Raw genomic sequence first — 26,222 nt, forward strand, 5'->3', positions numbered from 1 at the left:
AGCATCGGTGCGTGATTGGTTGGGAATTCAGGATTGTGTGTATCCAATTGAGAGAATTCTCAAAGATGTTGCAAAGAGCAGAAGAGGCGAGGTTTGCAACAGTGAGCCTGTGTTTCATTGAGTAAAACGAGCCAGTTCTTGGAATATCATCCTTGATCAGATCACTTCTTCTGAAAAATGGACTTTATTTAGTGGGATCTTTTTGTTCATTCCTTTCAAGATACTTTCATTGCGCAAAGACATCGCTTAAACCCCGACGGCAGCGTCGACTTTATAACATTTTGAGTTAGGATCGACAGAGGTGGACTGTGTACATGTGTGTTGTTCGATGGACATCACAACATCGTGTTCCTTTGTACAGTCCTGGATTTGCCCCAGCCTCGATACGCGTCCGGAGTTGATCTGGATTTCTTGCTGATCTTCTTTCTGCACTGTGTATTTCGGCGATGTGATCTTGAGTTGCATCTTGCCAGGGATGGTTCAGTGGTGAGAAACCGAAAGACTTTTGTTTCCCTTCTGGTGATGTTTCGAATCTGAATTAAAAGCCCCGACGTCTATTTCGTCCTCCTACTCCACAGAAGTCCGTTTTGGGAACATTTTCTCTGTGTGCGCTCGTGTGTGATTTTTGTTTTAATTGAAAAAAGGACGGTGGGGGAGTGTTGAGAGGAACAGCATCCAAGGATGTATCCACAAGGCAGGCATCCCGTAAGTACCAGTTCACTCAACGACGTTGTAAATCATACTCGAATGAATATCAAAGATCTCAGCTATATTCAATGTTATGTAAAGTGAACACACGGGGAAGGAGTCCTTTGCTCAATCTCTATCAATTCTGACAGGGACCTTACACATTCCAGAGAGAAATGAATTTATTTAACTAATCATGTGTCGAAATATGTTTTCTTTTCCAGTCCTTGTAGTATTAAACATGAATTGAGCCTGTTTTGCGATCACTGCAGTTGCAAATTCCTTGTGTAGTTAAAGGAAGAATTATGCTTTGTTACGGAAGATCTGCCTTTTACAGGCCCGGTTTAATTACTTGTGGGGGAGGGGAGGGATGTCCTAATCCCCGGACTTTCGGAGTACGTGCACGGTGACGACGTTAATCGAAGTATCCTGCCCACCTCCCTCCATGTAAATACTGGAGAAATTATTTCTTTTGTGGGACGGGGGGCTGATTTTATTTATAAGCGCAGGGAAATCCAGCAGATGGCAATGGTTAGTGACATTTCCGCAAAGCTTTAGTTTATTTCCGTTTCTATCTTGAGTTAATCGCCTTGTCAGATGTAACCAAAATATCGCGGAAAAATAACTTTGTCTAATGAATGTTACACGTGTAATATCCAAGCCTTGGAATGTAGAGCGCCGGATATTCCACAAATTATTCAACGAGCAGGTTGCTAGGATCTAGAATTTGAACCTCCGAAGCAACAGTGATAGGTGAACCAAGAAGTAAAACTGAGGAGGGAGACCTCAAGCACTTCGTTTGAACGAGATGAAACGCTGGATCAGTGATTTGAGTTGACATTGAATTGCCTATAGGTTCTTCCCGAGTGATTTACTTCAGAAGGCTCCAAACTTGTTGGGCAGGGATGTAGCGAGTCTAAAGCTTGTGTATTACAACCTGCGTTTATGTAGCACTTTCGAAAATGGCAAATCTGTGAAAATGATGCTGGAAATCATTGGGATTGATTAAGAAAGGAATGGAAGGAGCAGGTTTTCTGCAGCACGAGGAGAAATGGAGAAAGAAAGGCCCACCAGGATCTTTTGAAGTTTCTGTCTGAAGGTAGGATTGATCATGTTATAGAGAGAAAGATGCCCACGGAAACAGGCCCTTCAGCTAAAAGACACAGGAGCAGAACTAGGCTATTCGGCCCATTGAGTCTTCTCTGCCCATCTATCACAGCTAATTGCAATCCTTTACCTGGGTGAAACTGAGACAGAGGCTTCCCAAATGCATCGACACATCTTTGGCATGAGTTTACAAGTGAGATATCAAAAGGGAAGGCAATTACTTCTCAACCCCATTCTTCTGCCTTTACACTGCAACCTTTGACACCCTTAGTAATTAAGAACCTATCAGCCTTTGCTTTAAATATACCCAGTGACTTGGCCACCACAGCTGTCTGTGGCAATGAATTCCACAGATTCACCACCCTCTGGCTAAAGAAATTCCTCCTCATCTCTTGTTCTGAAGTAGCGTCCTTCTATTCTGAGGCTTTGCCCTCTGCTCTCGGACACCCCCACTGCAGGAAACATCCTCTCCACATCCACTCTATCTAAGCCTTTCAATATTCAATAGGTTTAAGTGATATTCTCCCCCCCCACCCCATTCTTCTAAACTCCAGCGAGTACAGGCGAAGAGCCATCAAACGCTCCTCGTATGTTAACCCTGTCGTTCCTAGGATAATTCTCGTGAACTTCCTTTGCTCATTCATTTTGCACGAATTCTTCATTAATCCTGGTCTTCTATTCTCTCCACATTCTCTTCAAGCCACTCTCCCACAGTGTATCACTCACCTATGCACCAGTGGCTAGTTCACCGACTAGTCTTTGTGAGTGTATCCAAACACCTGGATGAAGCCCATACGGTTACAGGAAGAACGTGCAAACTCCACACTGAAAGCATTTGAGGTTGGGTGTGAGCCCCGATCTCTGGTGCAGTTTCTTTTTAAATATATGAGTTGTGCTTTGAGTGGATCAAAATCAAGGTTATAGGGTTGGCGAAGAAGCACAGTTGTGTACTATGAAGGCAACAAGGTGCTGAGGTTGAAGGTGCAACGGCTGCGATTCTATAGACTTGAGAGGCTCTGTGCCTGCTTCTGCTTTGTATGAGCGGAGGGGTTGCAAAACCAAGGGTTATTACATTGAGTAGCTGTTTAAGTGGCAGGTGGCACATGGTGTGCCAGGGAGTGGGACACAGCGTGAGCGAGGAGATGGGCAGAAATTTGAGTGCCATCAAGTTTGTGTGGAACAGAAGGAGAGCCCAGTCGAAAAGTGCACTGGAACTGCCAATTCCTGCGCGGTGTGGTAGCGTAGCAATTGTTGCAATGCTATTACAGCGCCAGTAATCCAGGTTCAATTCCTTGTCTGCGAGGAGTTTGTACGTTCTCCCTGTGACTGTGTGGGTTTCCTCCAAGTGCTCCAGTTTCCTCCCACACTCCAAAGAAGTATGGGTTAGTAGCTTAATTGGTCATATGGGTGAAATTGGGCACGCGGGCTCATTTTGCCAGAAGGGCCTGCTATCAGGATGTACCTCTTAAAAAAAAAACACAAGAATCCTAGAGTTAATAGGAACCCACATGAGAGCACCAGCAGCTGACTAGCTGAAGTGGTCAAAGCAGACTCCACTGACACATGAGACTGAAGGTACAGGAATCTGGAGTATTTTAAAAAAACAGCTGCTGTAGGAACTCAACAGGTTGGGCATCATCTGAGCGGGCGGGGGGCAAACAGATGGTCAATGCAGGGTCTCAACCTGAAATGCCACCATCTCTTTGCCTGCAAAGTAGAGTTTGAGATTATTCTTCTAACACCACAAGCTTTTCACTTCCCCTCACCAGTCTTTGCAAGTGTCCAACAACAGTTAAATTGAATTTAGATCCGATTGTCTTCCCGCCTCCAGATACAGAATTAGATTTATTTATCGCGCATGCATTGAAATATACAGTGAAATGCGTCATTTGCGTCAACAACCAACACTCATAAGGATGTGCTGGAGGCAGCCTGCAAGTGTTGGCACGCGTTCTGGCACAGGGTAGCATGCCCACAATATTCTGCAGAGCAACACAGTGCACAATGAAGCAACAGTGACAGGAAAACAAGCCCCTCCCTCCCTCCCACCTACTACCCGCACACACGAACAGTCCACCAATCTTCCCCCAACCCAGTGCCATTTATCTTGAGTGTTGCAGCTGAAACGTAAGCCTCTGAGAGCTGAACTGTAGTGGGAGAGGGGCGACGGAGTAACGGAGTGCCGTAGTCGTGTCTTGGGAAATGCTGTCTGTCTTGTGTTCCCACATTACCCTGAACCGTTGTGCAAAAGTGGAATTCTTTTCATCTTGTCAGTGCTAGTGAGGTGTGAAGGAAGGAAAGACCCATTACCCTGATGACTGCAATGACAACTACAACAGCCTCCACTTACAAAGTGCCTTTTAAGTGGAAAACTGCACTCCTCTGTGGTGTTATCGAGCAACTCGGCCACTTAGGAGGAGACGCAGTGGCGGATGAGCAGAAGATTAGTCAAAGGGTTAGGCTTTGACACAGTTCACAAATGAGAAAGCAGGTTTAAGAGAGGGAGACTCTAAAGCTTGGGGCCATGGTACTTGAAGATAGAGGTGAAATGATTAAATTTGAGGGGCCAAAGCTAGAAGAGTGACTATATAGTGTGGAATTATCAAACTGGAGGAGATTAGAGGCAGGAAAAGGAAAAGTTGTGGATGGATTTGAAAGCGAAGGTAATTTTAAATTTGAGTATTCAGATGAATGCGAAAAAGTAAGTTCAAAGTACGTATATGTCACCATATACTACCCTGAGATCCATTTTGTTGTGGGCATTCACAGTAGAACAAAGAAATACGATCAAATCAATGAAAAACTACTCTCAGACTGACAAACAACCAATGTGCAAAAAAAACAAAACTGCAAATAAAGTTCAAAGTTCAAATTTATTATCAAAGTATTTACTGTATATTCACAATATACTACCATGAGATTTGCTTTCTTGCAGAAATTAATTTTCTTGTGGGATAGTTTGTTATTTATTTTTAATAATAATAAATAATACCGAGAACGTGAGTTGTAGAGTATTTGCAAGTGAGCTTGTGGGATCAGTTTAGTGTTGAGATAAATAAAGTTATCCGCGCTAGTTCAGAAGCCCGATGATTGAAGGATAGTAACTGCTCCTGAGACGGGTGATATGGGACGAAGGCTCCTGTACTTTCTTCCTGTCAGCAGCAACAAGAGGGAAGCATGGCCTGGATGGTGGGGGTCCTTGATAATGGGCAGGGCTGATGGGTGAATGGAATCCTCTTTATCCTCATGCACTTGTCGCAAAAGAATAAGAAGTCAAATGCATCAAAAGGCGTATGCAGAAATTATCATTGAATGTTGTTTTCTTTATCACACAGGCACCCCATCAGCCGGGACAACCATTTAAGTTTACGGTGGTGGAGACGTGCGATCGCATTAAGGAGGAATTTCAGTTTCTGCAGGCGCAGTACCATAGGTAAAACAATTATTAACAGCGTTGCAAAAAGGACTGGCATTTACTTGAAACAGTTAGTTTGAACTTGGGTTGCTCATTTTGTAAAGCTGGAACTTGGGATGACTCAGTTGCTTTTCTTTTAAAAAAAAAGACCCTTCACTGCATTGGGATCATCTCAGGTTCGGTAATGAAGGGTCTGTCCCAGCAGGAATAAAAGAATATTGGAAATAATATAATGTAAATGAGTTAACACAAAATGTTGGAATTTGACAGGCAATACCAGAAAAGCAATGGTAACTTTTTAAAATATTAGCCCATCTTTCAGCTATTCTGAGATTGATGGGCTTTGAAATGCTTGGCATTCTAATTTGAAGGAGAAAAAAAGTTTCAAAATCCATGATTTTGTATTGGCCAGTGGATTATGGCTTCTACTGGCTTCAGGAATATTGTTGCTACTTTTTAAATGTGTGTTAGATGCTTCAGAATTCTAATTACACTGCTCAAATGGATCACTGGAATGATGTGTAAGGGAACTGGGGATTAGAATTTCTCATCCTTATTTTGAGTGAAGGAAGTAACTTGGGTTCCATTTGGAGAACCAAACTCTCTCACTGGGATAATATAGCCCAATAGAGCAGTACTGAACACTTCTTGGTTTTTCACTGATGATGTCCTTTTGAAGATAAAATTGTGAGGCACAGGCTGTGTTGCTTGCAAGTTTAGGGCATAGAGCATCAGAATCGGGTTTAATATCGATGGCTTATGTCATGAAATTTGTTGTTTTGTGGCAGACGTACACTGCAAGATAATAAAAAGCACTGCAAGTTAGAATAAGAAATAGATTGATATTTATTTATTTACTTATTGAACTACCGCACAGAATAGGCCCTTCTGGCTTCGAGCCATGTTGCCCAGCAACCCCCAATTTAATGTGAGCCTAATCATGGGACAATATACAATGACCGATTAATCTACCAACCGGTACGCTTTTGGAGTGAGAGGAACCAGAGCACCCGGAGGAAACCCACGGGATCACGGGGAGACCGTGCAAACTCCTACAGGCAGCAGTGGGAACTGAACCCGAGTCACCTGTACTGTAATGCGTTTTGCTAACCACTACACCACTGTGCTGCCCATAAGATAGATTAATAGTTACAGATAAATATTAGTGCTAAAAGAGTGGGGAAAAAATAGTGAGGTAGTATACAGGGGTTCATTGTCCGTTCAGAAATCTGATGGTGGAGGGAAAGAAGCTGTTCCTAAATCACTGAATGTGTCTTCAAGCTCCTGTACCACCTCCTTGATGGTATCAATGAGAAGAGGATCTGCCCTGAGTGAGGGAGGGGGGGGGTGTCCTTAATGTCAGATGCTGCCTTTTTGAGTTATCACCTTTTGAAGATGTTGGGGAGACTAGTGCCCATGGTGGAGGTGTCTGAGCTTGTAACTTTCTGCAGCTTTTTCTGATCCCGTGCGGTGGCCCCTTCATACCAGACGAAGAAGCAACCAGCTAGAGTGCTCTCCACAGCACATCTGTAGAAGTTTTCTGGAGTCTTTGGCTACATACAAAATCTCCACAAACTTCTAATGAAATATCGCTGCTGTCATGCCTTCTGTGTAATTGCGTCAGTGTGTTAGGCCAAGGATAGATCTTCAGAGATCTTGAAACTGCTCACACTTTCCACTGCTGATCACTCGATAAGGACTAGTTTCAGTTCTCTCACCGTCCCCTTCTTGAAGTCCACAATCAATTCCTCATCCTTCCTGATGTTTAGTGCAAGGTTGTTTTGACGCCACTGAACCAGTTCATCCGTCTCACACTCTTGCCTTTCTCCTCACTGCCTTCTGAAATTCTGCCAAGAACAGTTTTGTCATCGGCAAATTTATACGTAGCATTTGAGCTGTGCGTAACCACACGGCCGTGAGGGTAGAGAGGTAGAGAGGTCGAGCAGTGAGCTAGGGACGCGTCCTTGTCCTTGAGGTGCGTAGGTACTGATTGTCAGTGAGATGTTATTTTGAATCTGCATTGACTGTCATCGCCCAGTGAGGAAATCAAAAGTCCAGTTACAGAGGAATGTAAAGAGACACAGGATTTGTAGTTGGTGACTCAGTGCTGAGGATATGATGGCATTGAACGCTGAGCTGTAATCAATGAACTGAATCCTGACATGGGTGAGTGGACTGCCAGTGAGATTGTATCTGCTACTGTGGTGATAGGCACAAATTGTAGTGGCTCCAGGCCCTTGTGTGGGTAGGAGTTGATTCTGGCCATTACCAACCTCTCAAAGCACATCATCACGGTGGACGTGAGTGTGGCTGGGCGATGGTCGTTGAGGTAGCTCAGCTTGCTCTTTTGGGCACCGGTATGCTCATAGCCCTTTTGAAGTAGCTGGGAACCGCTGACTGCAGCAGTGAGAGATTGAAGAATAGAGCACTACAGCACAATACAGGCCCTTCAGCCGACAAGGAGGACTGGAAGTTAGCAAGGACATGGGAGCAAACTCTAGACTGGTGTCATACGACGTGGGTGATCATGGTCCTTTGACCATGATGCATCTTGGCAAATTATTTCTGCAGAAGTGGTGTGCAATTGTCGCCTTCTGAGCAGCGCCTTTACAGGACAGTTGACCACAGCCATAATCAATACTCTTCAGAGATTGTCAGCCTGGCATCAGTGGTCGCATAGCTAGGACTTGTGATATGCACCATCCACAACCTGTGCCCGTGGCTTCACAGGACCCTGACTGGGGGGGGGGGAGTGGTGCTAATCAGGTGCTACACCTTGCCCAAGGGTGACCTGCAGGCCAGCAGAGGGAAGAAGCGCCTTACACCTCCTTTGCTAGATGCGTACCACCCACGTAAAGGAAACAACCCTGTCTAATTCAGGTGGAAGAAGCAGGCCAGTAAATCCATTGAGTCCATGTTGACCCTTAAGAGCTACCCAATTAGTCCCATCCCCCTGTACTTCCTCTGCAGCACGTAGATTCTTTTTCCATGAAGCACTTCCCCCAGTTCTTTTGAAAGTTGCTGTTGAAACCACCTCACTGCCTTTCTCAAGCAGTGCGTTCCAGATCACCCCAGCTTGCGACATAACAACATTCTCCTTATCTCCCCAGTGGTTCATTTGTCAACTTTATGCCCTCTGATCTGCACTCCTGCCAGCAGAAACCAGTTTCTATTTATTCTGTCGAAAGCCTTTGTAATTTTGTACGCCTCTATTAAATCTCCCTGCAACCTTCTCAGCTCTGAGAAGAACAAATGCAGTGTCTCTGGCCTCTTGGAGCATTTCACAATGATGCATTGATGTCGAATCGCTAAAGATGCTCGATGACACTGCTGTATAAAACGCTCTGAGCTTTGCCTTCATGGTTGATCTGAACCTCCTTGATTGGATTACTGTGTTGTAATTCCCGACAAGTATCCATTATCTGCTCTTTATTTACAGCTATTTATGGGTGCCAGGAGCTAATGCAGATCAGCTTTAACCTGTTCAGTGCTGAATTCTATTATTTCTGTACAGAGTTGTGTTTGTGGTTACTTAACCAGCAAGCTCGATGAGGGTCACATTGTTGTGATGTGGTCTTACTATTGTTAAGACAACCAATATGGGCGGCCGATGGGAAACCTGTTATTACAGTTTTAACATGGTTTGAGACTTTATCACATAGGAGCAGTATTAGGCTATCCGTCCCATCGAGTCTGCTCCACCATTCAATCATGACTGATTCATTATCCCTCTCATCTCCATTCTTCTGCCTCCCCTCCATAATCTTTGATACCCATACTAATTGAGAATCTATCAACTTCCACTTTATATACATTCAATGTCAAGTCAAGTCGAGTCAAATTTATTTATAAAGCACATTTAAAAGCAACCCATGTTGACTAAAGTGCTGTACAAACCATAACAGGTAGCTAAAATCACAAATACAAGAAACACAGATATAAACAGCAAGGCACACAGCTTATAGGCACAAAATAAACAACACATGAGCCTAGGCACAAGCCAAAAATCAGCCACATGACTAGGCCTTCACAGCCATCCATGACAATGAGTTCCACAGATTCACCACCTACTGGCTAAAGAAATTCCTCATCATCTCTGTTCTCAAGGGATGTTCTTCTATTCTGAGGTTGTGCCCTCTGGTCCTAGACTCTCCCAGTATATCAAATATCCTCACCACATCTACTCTGACTAGACCTTTCAATATTTGTTAGGTTTCAGTGAGAAATCTCATTCTTTAAAACTCCAGCAAGTACAGGCCCTGAGCCAGCAAACACTCCTCTTTCAGTACTGAACGAGGAGCACGTATATAGCTAGGGTGCCTAAGACTTTTGCACAGTGCTGAATTTGTCAATGTGGAGTGGAGAGCAAGTTTGTAAATCTGGTGGGAGCAAAGGATGTTGGGAGAGACGAGGGTGGAGCACCATGGGAGAGATGTGGGAGAGGTGGCGGGGAAGGAGTGGTGTGGTGTGGGTAAAGACACACACAGCCTTGAGACACCAGGCAAGGTTATTTGATGCTGAACATTGGTTTATTGATCGTTACAGAATGTCTCCCTGGTGCTTCCCGCTCCCTCCTCTCTAACTTCCCCTTTTTCCCAACCAGGATTCCCCTCTACCTGTCCCCTTCCCACTCTCAGTCCACAATAAAGACCCATATCAGAATTGGGTTATCATCACTCACATATGTGGGAATTTTGTTTGTGCCAGCTGTATAGTACACTATATGAAATGACTACATTTCATTTTATACACACACACACACACACTTGTTGTCTTAGGTGGCTGAGGAGGCCAAGTCATTGAGTATACTTAAGGCAGAGGTTGACAGATTCTTGATTAGTGTGGGCATGAGGGTACGGAGAGAAGGCAGGAGATTGGGGTTGAGGATAAATGGATCAGCCATGATGAAATGACGATGCAGACCCGATGCGCCAAATGGCCTAATTCTGTTCATGTGTCTTATGGTCTTGACCCTTTCAAACCTGGAATCATTCTTGGGAGCTTCATTTGGACTCTCTCCAATGCCTGCCCATCCTTTCTTCACAGTACTCCACATGCAGTCCGACCAATGCCTTGTAAGATACATCCTTGCTTTTATATTCTAGTTCTTTTGTAGTATTGGATGCCATTACAAGAGTCTGGCACTTCAGACCAGATCTTAAATCCATTCAACTTGTTGCTAGAAGGAGGATCTGTTTCTCGAGTGAAAGCTAATGAATTTAATTTGGGGTTGTTTCCAGAGGTGATATTAGTTTTGCCGTACGGAGTTATGTGCCCTTGGAAGGTGGCACCGATCCAGCTGAAAGGCATTAAGCTGAACTTTCTTGTACCAGTGTGCGAGTGTGATCCATTTGTATGCCAACTGTGCCCCCCCCCCCCCGATGGACTGGCTATGCTTGGTTAGCTTCTGCTGATGGAATCGAGATCTTTAATAGGTTTGAAATGATTTTCCCTGTAAACAGTAAAACGGATTACATCTTAAAAGGTTGTTTCACTTCTGTAACGATTAAGATGACTAGAGAGTAAGGCGATTGGTTTGTGGTTTACACTGAGAAATAGCCAAGTTTAAAAACCGGCAATAAGAGTCTAGGGATGCTTATGTAATTGAAAAAGATATATCCTTATTCGGTAACTATGTTCAGTGACCCTGATGAAGAGGAATAGCAGACATTTTGTATAAAAGTTAAAAATTTGGATATAGCAGAATAGTAGATGGCTTTGCAAAATCCCTGAACACCTATAAAAGGTCTGTGGAAATTAAAGTGGAATTAGATTTGCTCATGGGGTTAAGCAGCGTACTATTAAGAACTGGGTGACTGGCTTAAGGGTGGTAGGAGAGAGCGCTGAGCGCCTTCTGTGTTTTAAATAAAGGCATACAATGTAGCCTTTGTTTGTTAGATAAAGATTAGCTTTATTAAAGATTACATTTATTTGTCACATGTATATTGGAACTTGCAGTGAAATACGTCATGTTCCGTGAAATCAGCAACAATCGCATTGAGCAGCCCGCAAACATCACCACACTTCCAGCACTGACAGAGCATGCCCGCAATTCACTAATGCCTCCGGAATGTGGAAGGAAAGGAGGACACCCAGAGGAAACCCACGCGATCACGGGGAGAGCATACAAGCTCCTTACAGACAGTGGCAGGAATTGAACCCTGATCACCGATTACTATTAAGCGATGTGTTAACCGCTGCGCAGTCATGCTGCCTGCTAGCTAGTGGAAGCTTTTCAGCTAAAGCAGCATCTCAATTGGGGTGGCACACAATTCTGTGAAAAAAGACCAACGTGCAGGTTTCTGACTTGGCAATGATAGAGGTTAAATGGTAGTGGTCGGGGGACGGATGATCTGAACAATTATCCCTGTGATGAACGTTTTGCTCTCATGTCTAGTACCACTGCAATGATATTCAGCATAACACAGTGCCGAGATTGTTTCTTTTATTCTATTCAGTATCTCTTTGCTGAGATACCTGCCAATAAATCTGTTTTGATTTGTTAACTTGGCAACAGCATGTTTTGAAACTCATCCACCTGAGTTTTGCTCATCCCTGACATTCATGTTGTCTTTTCCATTATCATCTGTCACTGTAACAGTCTCAGCCCAGTCCCAGAACTTGCTCTTCAATTACTTATTTAAGACCAGAAGATATGGGAGCAGAATTAGGCCATTTGGCCCATCATGTCTGCTCCACCATTTCATCATGACTGATCCATTTTTCCTCCTCGGGCTCAATCTCCTGCCTTCTCCCTGTATCCTTTTGTGCCTCGACTAATCAAGAATCTATCAACTTCTGCCCTAAATATAACCAATGACTTGGCCTCCAAAGCCACCCTCCCTAAAGTTTGGTTGGGTGAACATTTGGTCAATAGTCCCATTAGGCTTGGAGCTGCTGTCTATCTGCTTCGCGGGTTTGCAAAGTGCCTTGGGCTGACTCAGTATGTTAAAGATGTTGTGTAAATGCAAGCTATGGTCGTTGTTTAATTTAAAGATTCAAAGTACATTTATTATCAAAGTATGTATGAAGTATACAACCCTGAGATGTGTCTTTCCACAAACAGCCACAAAACAAAGAAACTCCATGGAATCCATTCAAAGAAAACCTCAAACACCCAGTGCGCAGAAAAAAAGAACAAATCGTGCTAACAACAAAAAGGGAACAAAACAAACCCCAGAGTCATTGAAATAGTCTAGGAAAGTTCAGTTCAGTTTACTGTTTTGTCGTTCATTGACGGCAGGCCGCAGAGTCAGTTTGCCCTGATCAAAATCGCACAAAACAGCAATTAAAATACATAATGTGAACTGCAGAGTCCAGTCCACAAACCACGTAAATGAAACCTTACCCAAGACCCCAAACTCCATCAGCGTTGAGCGAAAGAGAGGGAGAGACCAGTCAAATGCAGAGATCTCCCTCCAGGAGCAGAGAGACGGGGGAGAGGGAGAAAGAAAGACGCTTAAAAAAAAAATGCCTGTGCTATTGCACTTGGTGTGCTAAAGGATGATTTCTTTCATAGCTACAGAAATATCGTGCCTGTGAGGGATTGTCAGAAATGCTGATTTATGATCTATGATGAATTTTGTGAAATTAAACTAGAATAAGATTTTCTGTGCTGTACCATAACAAAGACCCAACAGGTTTATGCTAATAATTACAAGCCTCCTTCCATTTCACCTTGTCAGTAGAACCATCTAATCCCTTCTCCCCTGTGCAGAATCAGAATCTGGTTTATTATCGCTAACATGTGTTGTGAAATTTATTGTTTTGTGGCAGCAGTTCAGTAGAATGCAAAAAATGTTCCTGTAATTTGCAATGTGAAATATATAAAAATAAATTAGTGAAAAGGTGTGGTAGTGTTCATGGGTTCGTTCAGAAACTGATGGCGGAGGGGAAGAAGCTGTTTCTAAAATGCCGAGTGTGGAGTTTGCAGCATCCCACTTAATTCATTGCAACAAAAACTGCCAAAAACACTGTGGATCAGACAGCATCCATGGAAAGGGAAGCAATTGATATTGACCAGAAATGTTAAGTTTTTCTCTTTCCGCGACATGAGCATTCTCCTGTTTTTATTTCGTATTTCTAGCACTTGCAGGCTTTTTTTTCCAAAAAAAAATTTATCTCACTAAATCCATTTCTATTTGGCTGAAAGCGGTGCTTCAATTCGGAGCATTTGCCAAAACATAATGCAGTCTGATAGACATCATCTCACTTTGTGAAATACGGACTGTGCACAAAGCAGTGGAATTATTTATAAATTGAGATTGCAACTCCTGTATTTCGGGTTATGGATTTGAAATCCAACTTTCCCTCTCTCTCTTTCTACCTCTGTGGGTCTCCCAAAATTTCTTCATTTGACTTGCATCAAGTATGCTGAGAGTATGCAAGGACTTGTTTAAGGCTGTACAATGGCATTGCTCAAGAGCAGAGTTGAGTTCAGACGCGTGGGCCAAAGGCTCATTGAACACTCCTAATGTTGCTAAGCGACACGTCTTTCCCCTCCTTGCTCGATGGTGCCAGAGACTTGGGTCTTGGGCGAGGTTTAATCGATGCAGTTTATGGATTGGACTCTATAGTCCATGTTATGGTGTGTTTCTGGTTACTCTGTTTTTATCTTTTGCTGTTTTATTGTGATCGGGGTAGACTAGCTGTGCGGCGTGCGGTCTGCGGTCGACGAACTACACAACGCTAAACTGAACTGATCCAAACGGAACATTCCTATACCGTTTCAATGACTGGTTTGATGTTTTATATTCTGTTTTCATTTGTGTTTTGCCATTTGAGCGATTTGTTCTTTTTTTTTGCACATTGGGTGTTTGATGTTTTCTTTGAATGTGTTCCATGGCGTTTCTTTGTTTCGTGGCTGTCTGTAGGAAGACAGATCTTGAGATTGTAAACTGCATACATACTTTGATTAAAAAAAAATCTTCTTTGAATCTTTGTTCGCTCATGTATGTCATGATCCTCCACGCCAGCCCCTCAACTCTGTGCTAACCCATCCTTCCTTGTCTGGCCATTGTTGTATTCGAGATGGCCAGAACATCACAGGCAAAGCCCTCCCATCTCTATATTTACAGGGAGGGCTGCCACAAGAAAGCAGCATTCATTGCCAACAATCCCCACCATCCAGGGCATGCTCTTTTCTTGCTACTCTGTCAGTCAGGAGGTACAGAACCCTTTGGTCCCACACCACTAGGACCAGGGACAGTTGTAACCCTACAGTTAGGCTCTTGAACTGGCTTGGATAACTTCACTCACCTCAGCTCTGAACTGATTTCACAACCTACAGATTTACTTTCATGGACTTTCAACTCATCTTCTCAATATTACTTATTCTTATTTCCACAGTCTGTCATCTTCTGCACATTGGTTCTTAGCCAGTCTTTGTTTATGTATAGTTTTTCATAAGTTCCATCGTGTTTCTTTACTTTCCAGTACATGTCTGCAAGAAAATTAATCTCAGGGTAGTATGTGGTAACATGTACGTACTTTGATAATAAATTTACTTTGACTTTTAAATAACAGACGGTGAGCAAGTAGCACAGCAACGGGGAACTAACTATCTGTTACCAATTCACTCGAACAAAGAACCTGCCTCGTAGTCTTTCTTTGTGCTGAAAACTGGTTCCAGCTGGACAGATAAGGGAATCTTCTCCAACAAGAACACCCTGTAAGACAACAAGGACGGTTTTGTTTTATGCTGCCATGCCATCTCAGGCTCACAGACAAAGGAACTACAGAATTGCAAAAGCAGCTATACTATAAATTACTGAAAATCTACTGAACATTTACAAAACAGGTGATTATGCAAATACAGCAAGCATTAAGAAAGTTAAACTGTGAGAAAATTGCACTCAACGTCAGTAAGTCCAAAAAACTGATTGTGGACTTCAGAAAAGCTAAGAGGAGGGAACACGCACCAGTCCTTGTAGAGGGATCAGAAGTGGAAAGAGTGAGCAATTTCAGGTTCCTGGGTGTCAGTATCTCTGAGGAACTAACCTGGACCCAACATATTGATGCAGCTACAAATAAGGCACAACAATGGCTATATTTCATTAGGAGTTTGAGGAGATTTGGTATGTCACCAAAGACGATTGCAAATTTCTACAAATGTACTGTGGGAGAGCATTCTAAGTGGCTGTGTCACCTTCTGGTATGCGGGGGTGGGGTGGCTACTGCACAGGATCGAAAGGAGCTGCAGAAAGTTGGAAAAATCAGTCGGCACCATCGTGGGCACTTAAAGGAGTGATGCCTCAAAATGCCGGCATCCATCGTTAAGGACCCCCGTCATCTAGGACATGCTCTGTTCTTATTGTTACCATCAGGAAGGAGGTACGGGTGCTAGAAAGCACACACTCAATGATTCAGGAACAGCTTCTTCCCTTTCACTACCAGATTTCTGAACGGATGTTGAATCCTTGAACACGACCTCACTACATTTTTGCACTATGATCAAATTTAACCATTTAATTATATACTTACCGTAATTCAGTTCTTTTTATTATGTATTGCATTGTACTGCTGCCTTAAAAACAATACCTTTCCTGACATGTGCCAGTGATATTCAACCTGATTCTGAATTAACAATTTAGACCCTAATCCAACCCCATCAAATGAAAGGTGGGCATAGATTACCAAGCTAAGGAAAGGACAAGAATTGGTTTGCAAGCAAGAGAAAATCTGCAGATGCTGGAAATCCAAAGCAATACACACAAAATGCTGGAAGAACTCAGGAGGCCAGGCAGTATCTATGGAAAAAAAGTACAGTCGACGTTATGGACCGTCCTGCTGAAGGATCTCGGCTTGAAGCATTAACTTTACGTTTTTCCATAGATTCTGCCTGGCCTGCTGAGTTTCTCCAGCATTTTGTGTGTTGCAAGAATTGGCTTGAGTTGGTTATAAAAAGGCATGTGCAAGTCCCAGTGAAAGACAATGGTAGCAGAGGAGGTGGGTAGACCTTCAGAAGGAAGATTGAAAAATATGTGTTTTCTAACGCCAGCCCAAACTAATTTACGCTTCACTTCCCCCTCCAGCCAACCTAGGACTGGGTGGATATTTGTAAGCCTTCTGTTTTCGTGTATGTGTGTGAAAGACAGAAACAAAGAGGAACTGTGAATGCAGAGTGCAAAAGGACAACACTTTCGTGTTCAGTCAAAGCAGAAACAGTGATACCATGTATTCCAAAAGTGCATGTTGACAGGTTATTTAAAGTGTGTCTGTGAGTGGTCTTCATATTATTCAATGAACCTTTACCGAGTTTATTTTCAGAGCAAAATTGGGAAATGTAGGATGGCAATGCTATTGGGTTTTTTAGCAGTCAAATGAAAACACAAGTATGTGTGTCAGAACTAAAGATACTGAACATTTGCCCCAGCAGATGTTTTCTGCTTTAATCTCGAGCAGCAGGAAGTGACATATGCCCTGTGTTAACAGCTTTGCTCTTTAGGAAACACTGCCAGCAAATACAGCGGCAGTCCAGACTATTGAGGGAACATTGGCGAATGTAATTAAGGACAGCTAATTAGTTCCCAGCTACTTTTGGGGTGGTAGGCTGGAGATGCTGTTAGGGAATGTGGAGGAGGAGGAAGTAGCGTAGAAAACACATTCTTGAAGCACTTGACAAATCTGAAGTATATACATTAGTTTTTGAAGTGCTGAATGATTGCCTCAAATCTTGGGTTACTACAAACATTTTAAAGGCACCTGCTTCATAAAGGGAAAGGCTTTTACTTAACAATGAAACATGCCTGTTTTCCCAAGATTTTCTTCTTAAATTAGTTCATTTGTGTTGGTGAGATGCCTGCAATGTTCTGTCAGGTAGATTTCCTCTGGTTTGTCCTGCTTTTCCTCTTGTCCTTTCTACCCCAGGTGTTTCTTGGTCATAGTAGTCATAGTCATATTCATATTTTATTGATCCCAGGGGAAATTGATTTTTGTTACAGTTGCACCATAAATAGTTAGATAGTAATATGTAAATTATGCCAGTAAATTATGAAATAAGTCCAGGACCAGCCTATCGGCTCAGGGTGTCTGACCCTCCAAGGGAGGAGTTGTAAAGTTTGATGGCCACAGGCAGGAATGACTTCCTATGACGCTCTGTGCTGCATCTCGGTGGAATGAGTCTCTGACTGAATGTACTCCTGTGCCCACCCAGTACATTATGTAGTGGATGGGAGACATTGACCAAGATGGCATGCAACTTAGACAGCATCCTCTTTTCAGACACCACCGTGAGAGAGTCCAGTTCCATCCCCACAACATCACTGGCCTTACGAATGAGTTTGTTGATTCTGTTAGTGTCTGCTACCCTCAGCCTGCTGCCCCAGCACACAACAGCAAACATGATCGCACTGGCCACCACAGACTCGTAGAACATCCTCAGCATCGTCCGGCAGATGTTAAAGGACCTCAGTCTCCTCAGGAAATAGAGACGGCTCTGACCCTTCTTGTAGACATCCTCGGTGTTCTTTGACCAGTCCAGTTTATTGTCAATTCGTATCCCCAGGAATCTGTAATCCTCCACCATGTCCACACTGACCCCCTGGATGGAAATGGGTCATCTTTGTCTAAAGTTTAAAGATTAACTGTAAAAAGGAGATTGGATTCCCAGCATCTGCACAGAGCTGCACACAAAATGCTAGAGGAGCTCATCAGGTCAGGAAGTGTTTATGGAGAAGAATAAACAGTCGACATTTTGGGCTGAGACCCTACATTGGGACTAAAAAGGAATAGGGAAGAAGCCCGAATAAGAAGTTGGGGAATGAAATGAGAAGCTGGGAAGTGATGGGTGGAAGAAGGAGGAATCTGATCAGACTGGACCATGGGAGAAATGGAAGGAGGAAGGTGATGGGCAGGTGAGGAGAAAAGGGGTAGAATGAGGAATGGAGAAAGAAATAAGGGGACGGGGAGAAATTACTGGACATAAGAAAAAATGTTTAATGCTGTCGGGTTGGAAGCTACACAAACCAGAGGGTAGCCTCATCCTGGCCGTAGAGGAGGCCATAGACGTGTCAGAATGGAAAGTAAATTTCAAGTGGGTGGCCACTGGGAAAAAAACTTATTTTATATGGTGGATGGAGTGTGCTCTCTTCATCTGCGGAGTTATATGAAGTCACTGTTCAGGCAGCACAAACAATCAGGGCTTGTCTCCATGCATGGTGATATCAAATGGTTTTCAAGAGGTTTCTTGTCGTCACTTACACTAAATCATTTTGTGCATCTGAGACCTGTGATTGGAGCCAGGAAATCACACTGAAGTCTATATTGACAGGGCATGTCATCCATCTCCATCTCTGTTATTTAAAGGGGGCCAACTTTCCTTGGAGTCAGAGTATGGAGGCAGGCCTGATACATCCAATCAGATCAGTGGTCTCCCATCCACATTAATCCCATCTTCTTGCATTTGGTCGCAGCCTTCTGTATGTATTCTGTGCTGCTCGTTTATTATGGTTAACTAGGCACATTAGTGGGAGTGCGGTATAAATGAAGAGAATAAGTTACGTATTCTTGCTTAGTTTGTGGCAGTTTGTAGCTTGGGGCTGGCGGAGGACATATCTTTGCTGACCACTTAACATCGCTTCGAAATTGTACGTTTGCTAATTGCTGATAAAGGTTTGAAATGAGGAATTTGACTCTTTGGAGCCGAGGGTGCGTCATGCAACTATAACAAGTATAACGTGGTGGTTGCAGGTTAACAGCAATTGTTTTAATTTTGGATTAGTTTTTGCTGATCTAGCCTTCTATCACCTAGGTGATTTAAGTGTTCATCTGGGCACTTCTGAATTGGTGTCAAATATCTGTGCTTCCACTATTCTCGCCGGCAGTATATTCCAAGAATTGACCGCTCCCTGGGTGAAGAAGATCTCCTCTAAATCTCTTGCATCTTACCCCAAATCTGTGTTCTCTAGTTTGATCTATTCTGATATGGAGAAAAATTTCCTGTTGTCTACCCTAATAGTATGTATGTAACCACGTTCTCTCTTCCACCTTTCCCCCACACTCTTAAGCTGCTGTATTTCAGGGAGACCTATTCTATGCAGTGTCCCATCGCAGACATCTTTAGCAATCTCTTCTGCACCCTCTCCAGTACCATCACATCTTTCTTATAGAGTAGTGACCTGAAGTGCACACAGTACCCGAGGTCTGACCAATGTTTTATAAAGGAGCATGACCACTGTTTCCAGTGCCCTGACTATTGAAGGCCAGTACCCCTTATGCCCCCTTTGACTGCACTATCTGTCTGTCTTGCCACCTTCATGGATCTTTGTTCCATCGCTTTGGATCCATTTTCTTTTGTTTGAGTTCTTAATTCTGTTTCCTTCAACCCACCTTGTTCCCCTTACTAACCCTGCCTATCCCCACAATTGCATACCTCTGGAATCTAGCTTGATTGCATCAGTGCCTAACTGTTTCGCAAACCTTCAAAATCCTGACCCAACCCTTGCAGTCGCACCACTTCTTCTCCAGCTTCAAGCATTCCCTGATTCCGCCTGCAAAATGTGGAGTTTACAGAAATGACTTTGGACCGTGCAAGTGCTTTGCATTGCACATCATGTCCCGGTCTTTGTGGTGCGGGGACCTTGCACGTCAATGGCATTTCCCCATGCATCAAGCAGCTTTTTAACATCTCTCTTGAAGAACTAAACAATTTTGAGGCAGACGTTAAGGTGACTGGATGAAAGTATGGCGGGGGGGGTGGGGGAATGTCAGAGGTAAGTGTTTTGTACAGAGTGGTGGATGTATGGAATGCACTACCAGGGTGGTGGTAAAGGCAGATATATTTGGGGCATTTCAGAAACATGTCTGATAGAAAAGTGGATGGCTATGTGAGAGGGAAGGATTAGATTGATCTTAGAGCAAGTTAAAAGGTTGGTACAACATTGTAGGCTGAAGAGCCTATACTGTGCCGTAATGTTCTATGGTTTCTTTCAGATTAATTTTGATTTGGCTGTTTCCCTTCCCACCCTGCCTACTGTTCCCTAATATCTTGACAAAAGTAATGGGCAGGGCCTATATTATATTTTTATTGCCACTGTGGCATTTGAAGCAGGTGTCAAAGGCCAAGTGTAAGTTGAATATACTTTATCCAAAAGTTCAAAATCTGAAAACCTCCAGAATCCATTTTTTTTTTGAGCACTGACATGATGTCACAAATGGAAAATTTCACAAGGGGTTGTGAAGTTTCCCAGACAATGCACAGGTCCCTTTATGCACCATAGACATTTCTGAGAATCGACCTCTGGTATGTAATGAACAGAAGTTCATGAAAATTGTAAAAACACTGCATAAACTGAAAAATGAAGATCTCGATTGTGTATTGAAAGAGTGGATTCATCAGCATCGGAGTGCTGCTCAACGGTATGCTGATCATGAAACAAGCAAAGGTCTGTCAGGATGAACTGAAAATTGAAGATAATTGTGAATATTGAGCAGGCTGGTTGCAGAAAGTTCAGAAAAGGTGCTGCATTAAATGTTTACATATTTGTGGTGATAAAGCGTCTGCTGATCACAAAGCAGCAGAGAAATTCATTGAGTTTGCCAAGATTGTCACTGATGAAAATCTAACACCAAAACAAGTGCTGATTCAGGTATTCTCCCGATGCTGCTTTTGTTCCCCTTGGTTGAGTAAGGGGTACTCAACCTTTATGTGAATAGCTCTTGGTATGATTGACCCTCTGCTTTATCATTTGGAGGGAAAGTAGCAGACCTTAAACTCTGTGTTTGTGAATCTGTTTAATGCCACTTTTAATCAAACTGGGGTCTGTGATGGGGGCGGGGGGAAGAGAAAAATACAATTTTCTCCAGTCCTGCCATAGGGTCTCGGCCAGAAACATGGACTGTACTTTTTTTCCATGGGTGCTGCCTGCCCTGCTGAGTTCCTCCAGTATTTTGTGTGTGTTGCTTAGCTCCAGGTTGTAATGCTGCTTGAGAAACTTGACCCCATCAGATACAATGATAAAATCAAGGCCTTGTTTGTCAAGTGAGCAGCAACAGTTCCACAAGATGACTGGGGAGTTATCCTGGCCAAAGCTACTATTTCATCAATATTCTTGTAACATCAAAATATCTAGGCAATTGTTGCATGTAATAGTCATAGAGAATCTCAGCACATAAACATGGTTTTTGTCCCATCTATGCTGTGCCAAACAGTTAATCTGTCTACTACCATTGAGCCTCACCTGAACCATAGTCCTCTATAAACCTTCCACCATGTACTTGTACAAACTTCTCTTAAGTATTGCAATTGAGCCCACATCCACCACTTCCTCTGGCAGCGTTTTCCACAATCTCACCACCCTCTGAGTGGAAAAACTTCCCCCTCAAGTTCTTAAATATTTTGCCTTTCAGTCTTAACCTATGACTTCTAGTTCTAGTCTTACCTAGTCAAAGCCGCTGATAAACTGCTACGTGTAATTGTTTTTTCCCCCAATGTTACCACAGCAATTACATTTCAATAAGCATTAGCTCCAGAGTGATTGAACATGAAGGAGATCTTGCCTTCATGTAATCTTGCTAAGAAATTGATTGATCTAATTGCCCTATCATGTGATTGGTATTGGAGTTCAAAATCCTACGATTCCCTAATTCTAGTGCAGATTTTCCTTCCCTCTGGCATGGAAGCAAAACTTTTACCTGGGCAAAGCAAAAGTGATAAGGTATGGCGGGAGATACCGAAATCCTTTAATACCTGACCTTTCTCCCCACCCTTGTTTATGAGTTTGCCTAAGCAATTCAAGCAAGTAAATCCTCACCCTCTGCTGAAGACAGCAAATGCAGAAAAAAATACATCTGTGGCACATTGAAATAGTTCCTATCTCAGAGTATAGAGTTAACTCCAGACCACTTTTCCTCAGTAGGTAGTGGGTGTTTGGGAAAGAAGGGGAAGGGTCAATCAGGAGAAGGAACATGCAAGGTTAAACTTGTGAATTTGTAGGAAGTCTGTTTCCCAGTGCCAGGAACAGAGAGTGAGTTAGAAAGAAGAAAACTGGCTTCTTGTACTCCTTTTCAAAACCTCCGGAGGTTCAGAAACATTTTGCAGCCAATAAAGTACTTTTTGAAGTGTGCTCCCCGTCGCAATTCAGGAAATGCAGCAGCCAATTAGAGTTAGATGATCAAGTAAGAATGTCAAAAGGGAAGAAGTGAATAAGATGAATTAGTTGGAAGCTGAGTGGACGAGGGGCAAGTCAGAGAGTTGGTCATCATCACAGTACTAATAAAGCGCAGTGAACAAACAGCACCAGAGTAAAGGCAGAAATTTGATTAGACCTTCTGCATTTGACTCAATTACAAACATCAGTAGCTAGCTTTCATGCAGCTGAGGCATCTGGTTTTATTCATCTTAAGCTTTAAAGGGTTTATAAGAAATCACTAAATGCTTGGCTAAGTGAGGTCAGCCACAGAGCTGACTGACTGCAAATTGTAAATTATAATGTAGCTCAGGCAGTTGTGTTTTGTGTGTTCCACCCACCCCCACCCCCCCCATAAATCATTAAGAGCTCCCAGTCTGGACTCAGCACTTCGTATTGGCCTATTGGCCTTCTCCAAAACAGGTTAAATATCGCTGGCATGTGTCGTGAAATTTGTTGTCTTTGTGGCAGCAGTTTACAATGCAGTACATAATGATTTTTTTTTTAAAAAACTGAATTCGGGTGTGTGTGTATATGTAATATAAAAGTGGCCAAGTGGTTAAGGCATTGGACTAGCGACCTGAAGGTCGTGAGTTCGAGCCCCAGCCGAGGCAACGTGTTGTGTCCTTGAGCAAGGCACTTAATCATACATTGCTCTGCGACGACACTGGTGCCAAGCTGTATGAGTCCTAATGCCCTTCCCTTGGACAACATTGGTGTCGTGGAGAGGAGAGACTTGCAGCATGGGCAACTGCTGGTCTTCCATACAACCTTGCCCAGGCCTGCGCCCTGGAGAGTGAAGACTTTCCAGGCACAGATCCATGGTCTCGCAAGACTAACGGATGCCTTTAATCTCTGCTGTCTTGCGTTCATTGATATGTTGGGTCCAGGTTAAAACCTCAGAGATATTGACACCCAAGGACTTGAAAATGCTCACTCTTTCCACTTCTGATCTGTTTGAGGGGATGGTGTGTGTTCCCTTGTCTTATCCTTCCTGAAGTCTACAATCGGTTCTTTGGTCTTACTGACGTTGAGTGCCAGGATGTTGCCGTGGTACCACTCAGCTAGCTGATAAATCTCACTCCAGTATGCCTTCTTCCCACCATCTGAAATTCCGCCAACAATAAAATTTAGAAAATTTATAGATGGCATTTAAGCTGTGCATAGCCATAATCATGGGTGTAGAGAGAGTAGAGCAGTGGGCTAAGCATATATCTCTGTGTGTTGATTGACAGCAAAGTGGAGATGTTACTTCCGATCTGCCCAGATTGTAGTCCTCCAGTTAGGAAGCTGAGGATCCAGTTGCAGAGGGAGTTGTAGAGGCCCACAGTAGTGGCAGTTTGGAGTTCTTCAGTTACTCTTTATATTTACAACCCATTTGTCCCTGAAGACATCTTTGACCACGCAGCCTGTTCCATTCCCAAAACCACTCCCTCTGTAGCAGCAACCATTCATGTTCTTCTGCCTCTAAAACGCTTGTCTGTTCTGACAGTGTCCTGCTTAACTTCCCATGTTCCAGCTTGTGCGAATTTTGATTCCTCTAGACCTGCTTCTTGTGCCTTAGCTATCAAGTCCACTTTGCCTTTCATATTGGGCACACCTGATCTGGTAGAATAGACATTTGCATCTTTTCAAATTGCTTCATGGCGGCTCCCCTTCCTGTCAGCTTCCTGCCGTGCAACTTCTTGCAGAAATCCCTCTGTTCCAATGTGGGCCTCTTTGACATTTTTCTCCCTTCTAGGCTTTTTGTTGGCTGGGTCCTAACCTTTGGTATTAACTCCTTACCCAGCTCCCCTATTAACTCCTTGTTTTATCACTTCCATGGTTTGGTGTCAAGCTTTCTTTGACTTTCCTGAGGTAGGAAAGGAAAGATGGTCTAATCTGCATCTATTCAGCAAGATTCATAGGTTCTGGTTCTCCAAAAGAACATAACCAGTGAAGTACTTTTGAAAAGTTGCCATTGTTTAGTAGGAAATGCGGTAAATAATTTGTGCATAGAAAGTTCTCATAAACTGCTGGGTGTTAATGCTGTAATCATGAACAAGGGATCATCTTCTTCCTGTTGCCATTAGGAAGAAGGTACAGGAGCCTTAGGACTTGCACCCCTAGGTTCAGGAACAGTTGTTACCCCTCAACCATCAGGCTCTTGAACCAAAGGGGATAACTTCATTCAAATTCACTTGCTCCATCATTGAAATGTTCCCACAACCTATGCACTCACTTTTAGCGACTCCTCATCTCATGTTCTCGATATTTATCGTAATTCTCACTTCAACTAGCAGCAAAATGTATAGGGGATGATAGTTCCCCCACCACCCCCCAGCCCGGCCAAACTTAAGAAATCTCGTTTGGTTGGATGCTGCGTGATGTGTCCCCTGTTACAAATCAGTACCGCAAAGTAACAAACAGTACACAGTATGCGATTAAGTGATTGAGCTTTATAATTCTTAATTTGACTCTATGATTAGTAAAGAAAATAAAAAATGAAAAAGGGCCCATTCTTATGAAACAGTTTAGTGCGCAAGGTTGGAGCTCACTGATAATTCCATTCGTCCACCATCGACCTCCTCCGATCGTCACTGACCTTCGGACCCTCACTCCAAGTCCACTGCGTCTGGGGTCTACCAACTCTGTCCACTCACATCTTCTCTTCTCATCTCTCCCCGGCAAAAGACCGCGAATTCTGGCTCCCTGACGCACAAGAAAGAACAACATCCTGCTCATTGGCTGGCATGCCCTGTTATCTCTACTCATAACCTAAAATTTGCTGGTACAGAGAAACCATTACCTCAGCAATGGAACATTACAGAGAAGCGTTTACCAGTGAAACCTTACAGTATGTTACGTTATTACTTAATTATTTATTATTGTTTCTTCATCTTGCATTTGTACAATTTGTTGTCTTCTGCATTCTGGTTGAGCACTCTAGTTGGGTGATCTTTCATTGATTTTGTCATGGTTATTATTCTGTAGATTGCTTGAGTATGCGCATAAGAAAATGAATCTCAGGGTTGTATATAGTGACATATATGTACTTTAATAATAAAATTTACTTTGAACTTTGAAGTTATGGCCCAGGTACACCACTGCATTTCAAAAAGTCACGTTTATTGTCATATGCGCAAGGATATATGCGCAGATGCAATAAAGTTCTTGCTCGCACATACCATCTGACAAACAGTGCTCAGAAGAGGACCGTAAACATAAAATATACATTAACTAAGGAAACAGAATTAGAACAAAAAAAACAGTCTAATGCAGTGCAAGGTGGTTAAAGTGGTCATAGTGTTGTTATACTGAGGTAATGGTTAGGGTTGTGCAAGTTGGTTCTAGAATGAAATGGTTGAAAGGAAGTAAATGTTCTTCAGCCTGGTGGTGTGGGTCTTAAAGACTCTGTATCATTTGTTCAAATTATTTGATGGCACTCCCTCATTATTGATTTGTTTGCTTAAGTTTTACTATTGACATCTCGGGAGTAGGTCTGGATGCATACCTTCCAATGTGGTGGCAAGAAATGATACCTGACCACGGTTAAATCAAATGATGCATTAATTGTATTGGGACAGAACAGCAATAATTCCCCAGTGTTGTTTGTTTCAGCTAAGTGTATTCAAAGGTGCAGAATCAATACAGGTACTTTATCACCACACCATTCATAGGGCTGTTTTGTACATGCATTAACCAGCCGCTGGAGATGTTGCAACAGCTTGGTTTGGGGTGGTGTAGCAAGAGGAATCTACTGTACATTTATGCTTTTATAATAATATGCACCTCAACAAGGTGTAAAATGTATTAAAATATAAAGGCAATGATGTATAAAGTGAAGGGAAATTATTTGGTTTATTTTGTAGAATTTTCAATTGCTAAAAAAAATTAAACAGTAATGT

The 26,222-nt window shown here is 43.0% G+C and overlaps 1 protein-coding gene across 5 annotated transcripts in view; it reads left to right on the forward strand.

The window, feature by feature from the left end:
• Positions 1–81: 81 nt before the first annotated feature.
• LOC134337378 (transducin-like enhancer protein 4) overlaps positions 82–26,222 on the forward strand; it is a 279,756-nt gene continuing 253,615 nt past the window's right edge. For all 5 annotated transcript variants that reach the window (XM_063032339.1, XM_063032342.1, XM_063032340.1 and 2 more), the window contains exons 1-2: positions 82–705; positions 5,130–5,227. In XM_063032339.1, the coding sequence (XP_062888409.1) occupies positions 682–705; positions 5,130–5,227 (122 nt within the window). In that variant the 5' untranslated portion in view covers positions 82–681. The remainder of the gene's footprint in view (positions 706–5,129; positions 5,228–26,222) is intronic.

The sequence above is a fragment of the Mobula hypostoma genome, chromosome 24, assembly GCF_963921235.1.
Source record: "Mobula hypostoma chromosome 24, sMobHyp1.1, whole genome shotgun sequence".
In the NCBI taxonomy this organism is placed as follows: domain Eukaryota; kingdom Metazoa; phylum Chordata; class Chondrichthyes; order Myliobatiformes; family Myliobatidae; genus Mobula; species Mobula hypostoma.